We start from the raw sequence: 9,227 nt of genomic DNA on the forward strand, positions 1-9,227 counted from the left end.
AGAGCTGCCTGCCTCTTAAAGAGCTCAAATCCTTCAAATCTGGGCTTCAGGACAGCGGGCTCTATGTGGCCACCCGCCATCCAAACGTGAGCACGAGCACCAGGGAACGATGCTATTTCAGGAACAAGTGACACAGCAGAGGAGCATCAGAGGCAAGAAATGGCTCCTTGCTGCCAAGCGTTGACATGAGGCCGATAAAGGGCGGGTTACTGCCCTTTGGGGGATGCCTGTTTTATTAAAGTCGTATTTGCAGTATTTTTTTGAGATAGTTGAAAAGCAGGGTGATATATTTACAGACAACTTTCTGAACATTTGGCCCCGATTACTGAGTGGAAAAAGAATGACTAAAAACGCCATCTGCTTTTTATCGAAACTTTGTTCCAAATTCATCAGAATTTCAGCAGCTTTCACCTCTAACTCAATTTTTACTCCTGAAAGTTGTTAGCAGCATACCACTCCATGGGGTTTACAAATGGCAAACAAGCCCTACTATCTGTGCCTGCAGATCTTCTCTCCTGGGAGAACTGGGCCTCAGTCTTCTGCTGGGGAGACATGGAGGAGGTGAGTGTGAGCATGTGTGTGTGTTTGTGTGTGTGCATGCACCAAGTGCCGTTGCCAAAGGTGGAGGTGAGATGAGGAACTGACGAATTTCCTAGCAGGCAGAAACCAAGAAGATCTCATTGAGTCAGTGCAAACCAGCCCGGCGCAAAGGAGGGCACCTGTGCAATGCAGAGCGGAGCTGGAGGCACCAAGTGCTCCGTGAGGGTGTCGGGGACCGAGCACTGTGAAGGGTGATGGGGAGTCGAGCCGGCCGAGCCCACCCCTATGGTGCCCCGGCCCGTGTAACCCAAAGCAAAGGCAGTTTCCCAGAGGAGATGAGCGATGTTCCTGGCTGCTATCAGCAGAGAAAAGTAAAGCAGTAGCGGGAGAAGTCACCTTGCTCTTGCTGCAGGGAAAGGCACTGGCACGTGTGGCTGTGAAGGTGCAGCAGCACTGCGGTGAGATACTAGAAAAGCCCTTTCTGCTAGGAACAGCGAAAGACAGGAGTGGGCACGCTGTGGTATCCCTGGCTCTGGGGCAGGACTTGAATGCCAGGGATGACACTGGTATATTTACTCCTGGTTTATGCCTAGTTTATACCAGTTTGACACTGGTATATTTACTCCTGTGGCCTCTTTGCACGTGGGAGCTTGTGTGACCGGAGTAGGTGACACTGCTTCATACCGGCAGAGGAGCAGGCATCTGAATGCAATGATTGTTCCCATGCTTGTACTATCACGGCCCTTTTTGCTGCCTACCTGTGACAAATACCTTAAAATACACAATCGGAAGTCAAAGAAATGAACATTGAAATCGCTTATTATGTACGTGTGTCTGTTATCAGAGCAGCAAAACCCTGCTGCTCTGATAAAAGAAAAAACCCTTTCTTTGATAAACATTGACTCATTATTACCAGAAGCTTTTCTGAAGTCAGCTGCTTGACAAAAGGTTAGTACGTGACCAAGCCCGTGTTGCTCGCACAGCAGTCACTGCAGAGCACACAGAGTTAAGCAAGTTTTGGGGAAAGGTTATTCTCCTAAGATGCTGTAGGCTGTTGTCCTCATGCTTGAGCCCACCAGGACTCCAGCTTGGGGGAGTCCTTCAGCTCCAGTTTAAAATATGGTATGTGGGGGGGCATGGTCTGTCCATCGCTGGGCTTGCAGATTCAGGATAAATCCCCCGTGATGGAAACAGGTGCTCACTGCGGGGCGAGTGAGGGAGAATCCTAACCCAGGCAGAGGTCTGTTTTCTTCCCAGCTTATTCCCTTGTATCATGAGCTGTGACCATACCAGCTTATAAAACCATCAGTGTTGTCTGTCATCCCGCCTCCGTTTAAACCCACGAGGACTGTTCAGTGCAGACTCCCAAACAAGCTGCACGTGGGAGGGCAGACACCACTTTCTTAATCTGGTGCAACGTCTGCCAGCAAGCAGCACCGCGAGGTCGGCCAGGAACCATTTCTGAACACACCTAGGGCCAGCCGGAGGCACGCTCTCTGGAGAGCGGAGAGGGGATGCTCAGGGAAACGCAACCTTCCCGACTGCCGCCTGGGGAGGGGATGGGGGTCACAGCTGGTGGCAGCGTGATGCGCGGGGTGCCTGGGACGACGTGTCACCAGGAGGGCAAACAAAGAGCGCTGCACTGTGGGGAAGGACAGGTTTGTTCCTCTCCCTGAACCAGTATAAAGCAAATTATTCCTGTTACTGTTATTCCTGTTATTCCAGAGTTGCCACAATTTCTTCTACCACGTGCAAATAGCGAAGATTAAATGAGCAATACGTTTCAAGTTACATACATACACACGCACACATTTTGGCACCAGTGAAAATACCAGACCTGATGTTCCTCCTCTCACTCCAAATACAACGGTGAGCAAGACCTGGCTCTGGGCTGTGATGCTGGAGGGTCTCTGGAGAGGCTGAGGCATGAACCCAAGTGTCAGTCCTCAGGGTGGGGAGCCACGGCGGGTTCTGCAGAAACCACCGCGCTTTGCAGCTGGGTTATGTGCTTTAGCAGACTCAGCTCTGGGCGAGGGACAGGGTCCACGGTAGTTCGCTACCTCCTTGCAGAGGTGGGGAGGCAGGGCCCCAGGCCCAGCAGTGAGGATGGAGCACAGATCTTCCTTGATTCACCCAGCTCTGGTGCTTGTCACCTGCAGACGGAGCATGCTGGCTGCTGGCTGAGACAGGTGAGAAGTCCTTCCAAATTATGCCCTCCCTTAGGTCTCTAGGTGATGGCCTCTCCTCTCGGTGAATTGAAGAAAAATCCTGTCTGGATGGGGTGAGAGGTTTCCTATCGCAGTTCAGTAGCAAAGGACTAAATCTAGGAAGGGGGAGGTACTGGGATGTGGGGAATCAATCCAGCGCATGCAATGTGTTTCAGGTAAAAGCAATAAATTACTTCATCAGGGTCCAGGGGCTTGGAACTGGCTATTTCCACATGGAAAGCACAGTCAATTTTTATGGTTTTAAAAATTAAATTAATGCCTTGTTAGAAGAGTTTGCATAAAAGTTCCCACATGGGGAGTATATTTTTTCCTTCTGGCCTGAGTCCTCATCAGTGCAAGAAGAGCTCCATGAGAAGCTCCCACCAGCCCCCTGGGACTGCTGAGCCGTCGCCCAGCCGTCGTGCTGCTTCACGGCTACTGAGCATCTTTACTGGGGATGCCGTCCCCTCCCCGGCCTCCCGTATGATCCCTGGTAAAACCTCCCTGCTCTGGAAATCCCTTCAAAAGCCAGTACAGGTGGGCAATGCCAAGGTCAGGGGTTCGTGGTGCAAAACCTGGGTATACCTGTCAGATTTTGTGTTTGGTCTTTAATTTACATGGAGAGGATGGGCATTTTCATTTCATTTATTGAACCAAACAATTATGCTGTGAAGAAAAACTTTATTCCCAAGTGTTGCTGGTACTTCAGTGGAAAAAACTACATGTGATTTCTAATGAAAGAGTGCAGCAGGCACAGAGAAGCCAAATCAGGTTTGCCCGGTGGTCCAAGAGCTGGGAGAATTTGAACCCATTTACGCCAGTATTGACTATCAATTACATTATATTTTCTCTCTTCAGAGGTTTTCCTCCACTTAACAGAAATCTTTTCTTGCTTCATGGAGGATATCACAGTATCTGCCACAAGTTAAACTCCAGCCCTTCTTACTCTAGCCTGTAACCCACTCTCACTCCGAGACACAAAGCAGATAATGCAAGGATCACATCTGCAGATTGCAGAATTTCAGGTGCACTCACTGGGAGCCCTTTACTTAATGAAATCACCGACGTGCACCGCGCAAGGGCTCCATCCCAGGCATCCACAAGGAGAACTGCCTGAAGGCTGGACCATAATCAGGAAAATGGGAGGGAAAGCCTGAAAGAAATCGCTGCTCTGCACGTTGTGGTGGGATATAGGGCACTGAGAGTGCTGAATAAGCCTGGCACCAAATGATTTGCTTTTTGAAACTGTCAGAGGAGTCAACTCCTTTATTAGCTCAAAGCACTCCACCAAAAAAACCTGAAAATCCAGAGGTTAGTCATTCTTCCTCAGATGGGCTAACCATGTGCTGCTGGCTTATAGGTGCAAACGCATCACTTGTTTTTACTCATTCGGAAAGCCTTTCAAAGTGTTATTTCCTTCAGAGATATACAGGGACATGATTTTGCCATCTGGAGAGACTTTTAGGTGCCCAGATTCTTCAGCAGGCAAGGGCCAGCACTAGCTGAAAACAAAACCCGTTCCTAAAACCTGGACTTTTATTTCTTTGGGACTTTCAGAAATGCCCCCAAATTTACAAACCTACTTCTGCAATCCTTAAGGACGAACTAAAAGCCTCTTCATCCCCCTCCACCATGGTAGGTGAGAGTCCTTGTGAAAATGGCAAACCCACATCCTTCCTTCTCCTCCTGAAAGAATCCATCACTGGCAGGAACACAGAAATTTCACAGGGTTCACGTTGAGTGATCGCTTAAACCACACCCCACAAGACACCAAAAGCAGATGCAGAGAGAGGAGCCCGGGGGAGTCCCGGGAGGTGTGCTGGCAGGTAACGCTGCCTTTCCTCAACCAGGTTTTCCTGGGGGACACACCGAAATTCCCAGGGATTTTCCCTTCCCCGGCCATGTCGTGCATGTGCACACGTGGAGGAGGCCGGGTAAGGGGCAGCTGTTGCCATCCCGGCACACTGGACCACCAAAAAGGGGAGGAAAAGGGGCTCCTGGGAGGGATGAGTCCTTTAAATGAGCTTTCGCCTGTACCTCTCCCCTGGTTTGTCTCTCACCCAAGGCCAGCAGCAAGGAGGGGGCAAGAGCCATGGGGCAGCCCTGCTCCACCTTGAAAGCGAGACCACCTCTCCCCCCAGTGCGGCCAGGCCTCGAGCCCCCAGTGGTCCCCACAGCCGGGGCGTCCTCACCCGTAGCTCCCCACCCGGCTGCGAAGGGAAAGGGTCTGTCCCCTCCCGCAGGGAGGTGAGCGGGTGCAGCCGGCGCTGTACAGGCACCGCGGCACACAGGGCCTTGCCTGGGCAGGCACAGTGGGGACAGATGAGGTGGGGATGTAACGGGGGTGACCGAGGTGATGGGAGCAAGGGACCAAATCTTGTTATTGCTGTATAACTGGTGTCATTCAGGAGGGATAGGGGAAATGGAAGAAGAGAAGGAGGAGAGGGAATAAGCCAGGTGGGAACGGCTAGGGCAAGGTCCCACGGCCGCGAGGGAGTGGGAAGGGCTCGGAGCAGGCGGCGCAGGGCAGGAGCATCCAGACACTCTCCGAGGCAGCGCCGTGCTGCCAGACCAAACCGCCTGCAGATGCCTGCCCGGAGGCAGGGCTCTGCTCCCCAACTTACGGGGACACCCGAGACACTGCTGCCCCGAAACAGTCACGCAGGCTGGGAAGGAACTTACATATATATGCCAGAGGAGGATTTCTGGTCTCTGTTGTATCAGCGTGGGCAGAGAGTGGTTCCTCTGAAATAAGCGGCAGCACCTTCAATTTAAGCTAGCCATCCCAAGGTCACTGGAGTGGCTCCTGGCTTACATGGAATAAACCAGACTGGAACTTGCCTCAAGCTGGTCTGTATTAAAACTCTTTTCCAAAGCTACTTTGTGCTACTAACATCATTGGAGTCAGTGCAGTTACTCTGAACTTCTAACAACACAGCAATAAACAGATTTTTATCTAAAGAGGTTTAAAAGCCAGCAGCCTGGTTATGGGGACTGGTGAGATTTTCTTTATTGACTGTGCAATCAGTGTGATTTACAGCCCCCACAGGGGCCCTGCTGCAGGCTCTCTAAGAGCCAGCTGTGACAAGTCCCCCTCACAAGCTCTGCTGGACACTGCTGCCGTCCCCAGCAGCACTGGCACCGGGAGGTTCCTCCTCCTCATCATCTTACCACCCTCCTGGTCCTGCCTTGCCGGTGTCCTGCCCTCCCGTGGGGCCAGTTATTTGTCTGGCATCACACCCCTGCTTTCCAAGGTAACAAATTACTGGGGGATGCAGCTTTGCACTGGACTTCATTAACCGCAAACACTGTTGTCCCTTTTCCTGCCGCACCATGCAAGCCAGACATCCATGACTATCTGCAGTAGACAGGCATTGCTCAGGCTCCCGGGAGGACCCACTGGTGCGTGGCAGATGGTGCACGGGACTGATGGATGCACGGGGCTGGGGAGGTGATTCACCCTTCTTGTCTCTTGGGATCATGTCCCAGTACAGCCTGGCACTCCGGAGATGCTCCATTCCCGTGCCGTTGCGAGGGGTTTATGTACCTTGTTAATATCGGAAAAAGCGGGATGTAAGTTGAGGAGCCTTATTCGGTACTGCCTTGCTCCATTTTTGGAGACCTTTGGTACTCTGAAAAAGTACCAGGCTTAAGTAAAATGGTGAGCAGCCAGATCCATCAAACTAGACGTGAAGACAAGACTGAACAGCAAAGTGCAGTAAGTCAGATCCAGCGCTGTGCTATGGGTGCGAGTGCCGGGGCTGTGTTATGTCTAAAGAAAATAGCATTTTTTCAATGTATTTTGAAGGGTTACTTTTGAAAAAATTTAAGTAAGGAAAAAATTGATCTCGGGGCAGTCAGCATCTCAACTTTCTTTGCTAAATAATCACCTACTTTTTTCTTTTTGTCCCTTTCCTACTTTCTCACCAGAAATAGAAAAATAAAGAGAGGTTAAAAAGAAAGCAATAGGAAGATGAGAGAGAAAATTATGCTTATCTGAAATTTCAATTTTTTACAATGTCTCTGCTGACAACTTTGAACAACACATACTATTTTCTTTCTTTTTTCCTCTTAACTCTTTTTTTCAGTAAGCTCTCTCTCACTGCAAAATAGTCCGTTTCTGCTAGCAGCCCTACTTACGAAGAGCAGGAGGAACAATGGAAAGCCAGACCAGTTGGCATGTAAAATACCCTTCCAGTCATTACATTTGGAAGCTCCGAAGCTTCTACTTACGATACGCGCAGCTCTGTGTAAGCGTTTCATGCAGAGAGCCCCTGCCACTAATCTCATTTTTTGTGGAAGACTCAATTTGTCAAAGCTGACAATATCAGGATGAAATACTATGTTTCGGTGCAGAGATTCAGTCCCCGGCAATTTTCTTTTTATTTCCCAGCCAGCACCTCACTCCTGTCTGAGGTCAGACTAAATGATGTAACGGTCCCTTCTGGCCTCCCAGTCGATGCGCTGGCGGCCGGGGCTCCTCTCCCTGCTGACAGGAGCGATCGCTGCAGCTGAGACCCCCCTGGGGACCGGGCTTTGGTCCTGGGCTCACACCAGACTGCCAGGTGCTGCGGGACAGAGTTCACAGCGTGCGCTGATGTGGAACATGTCTCTTGCGATGATGTTAAACCTCTGCATAACACGAACGACGACGACGACAACAAAAAAACCCCCTCTTTAACTCTTTCCCTCACGCAGCTACAGCCAAGAAACCCTCTGGTTTTAATTTAACAATATCCATTTACTCGTGGCTGAGGGTTTGTTCTGTTTTCCAGGGCTCTGCTGCCCTAAAGCGGTGTCTGAGGAGTTTGGCCGTGCAGGGCTATCGTCAAGCAGTCTCTTGTCTCTGGCAGGAGGTGGGGGCCTGCCCGTTTGCCTGACCTCTGATAATCGGACCCCGATACCCCCCGACTCCCGCCGCCCTCTTTCTTTGGATATCGAGCGCCCTGCGGTGCGGGGCTGGGAGCCCGAACGCGCCGAGCCCCGCAGCCCGGGACCAGCCCGGTGCCCTAGGAAGCGCATTCCTAGAGTTCTGCGAGAGAAGGCTCGGCTTTTGCTTTTTCCCAAAGCCAAGACCAGGCTCAAAGGCGCAGCCAGCTCCCCAGCAGCCTCTCTCCCCCAGTACCCGGCAGCAGCCAGCACCGCCTTTAACGCCCGCAAAGGCGGGGTGCTGCCCCGCGCCCCCGCCCCGGCCCGGCCCCGCTCGCACCTCCGCCCCGCCGCGCCGCACTCACCGCCTCGGCCGCGGGCACCCAACCGCCGCCGCCGCCGCCGCCGCAGCTGCCCCGCCGCGCCGCCCCGCCGGCCCGCGGCCCCGGCATGGCTGCGGGGGCGGCCGAGGAGCGCGGGGCGCGGCGCTGCGCTGCGCCGCCGGTTCGCCTCGGGCGCGGAGCCGGAGCGAGTGAGCGGGGACCCCGCTGCCGGCTCCCCCCAGCCCAGCCCAGCCCAGCCCAGCCCAGCCCTCCCCGCCGAGGGAGGAGTCGCTCCCCCCTCGGGCAGCAAAACCCGAGGGGACCGGCAGGACGCCGAGCCGGGCTTGCCGGGCTCCCTGTCTCCTGGCCGGAAAAGGGGGCCAAAAATCAATGGGCCGAGGGAGAAATGAAGTGAAAAGGGACTTACAAAGAGAAGAGCCTTCGTGGCTGCTTACTTACTGGTGGCGCAGCCAAGCCCTCCCCGCCAGCATTATTACTGAGACAGCGTGGCAGGTATGAATGGGACACCGTAGGGTGTCAGAAATAACGAGCACTGGTGCTGGGGAACTTGCAGCCCAAAGCTGAGTTCATCAGGCATGCAGGAATGAGGGATGGGGCCAAGGGACATTAGGGAGAGGGGGCTGTGTCGCCACCGGCCTGGAGGTAAAGGCTCTATAATGCACTCATCTGACATTGAGTGCAAACCAGTGCAAACCAGGCCCACAGGCGTCTGGCTTGGTCTGTAAAACACACCCTCAGCAGCCTCCTGGGCACCGGTTTGGGGAATCACCCTTTTAACTGGGGTAAGAATTACACAGGGCTCTTAAACAACTGGGATTGACTTTCTGCTACCCAACACACTCCATCTTCTCACTGAAATCTGACTCAAGTGCAGGGGAGCTCTGTCAGTTCCAAGTGGGCTATTTCCTCCACAGACTTGCCTGTATTTAACCATCATATTTTACAAGTGACCTGCTCTCACTGAGCTGTGCTGCTTGGCAGCTAGAGATAAAGTTGAAGGATTTGTTTCAAGTAATGATGAATTGCCTCCAGATGGGACACTACCTCTTGCAGTCCAGATTATGGTATTTTACCTAGGAAAAAGCATACGAACTGCTCTTCCCCATGAGAAGGAGAAGTGACCTGTCAAATGCGAGCTGGTTATTAAGAGCTCCAGTTTGTCCTTGTGGGAGGAGAGAGATGAAATACCACGTTCCTGCCTGTCCGCAATGCACTCCTTAAAAAGAACCCAGCAAAATATAGCACCTTGCAAAACCACTCGGCTCCC

General features: G+C 52.6%; 1 protein-coding gene across 2 annotated transcripts in view; it reads right to left on the reverse strand.

The window, feature by feature from the left end:
* TAGAP (T cell activation RhoGTPase activating protein) overlaps positions 1 to 8,068 on the reverse strand; it is a 54,746-nt gene extending 46,678 nt beyond the window's left edge. Inside the window, exon 1 of one of the 2 annotated variants that reach the window (XM_072857931.1) lies at positions 7,982 to 8,060. Coding sequence is in view for 1 of the 2 variants with exons in the window: in XM_072857933.1 (XP_072714034.1) it covers positions 7,982 to 8,068 (87 nt within the window). In the remaining variant the exon portion in view is untranslated. Of the gene's footprint in view, positions 1 to 7,981 lie in introns of both variants that reach the window. The other variant, XM_072857933.1, reaches the window with a different exon arrangement.
* Positions 8,069 to 9,227: the final 1,159 nt, after the last annotated feature.

Source organism: Ciconia boyciana, chromosome 3, assembly GCF_034638445.1.
Source record: "Ciconia boyciana chromosome 3, ASM3463844v1, whole genome shotgun sequence".
Classification (NCBI taxonomy): Eukaryota; Metazoa; Chordata; class Aves; order Ciconiiformes; family Ciconiidae; genus Ciconia; species Ciconia boyciana.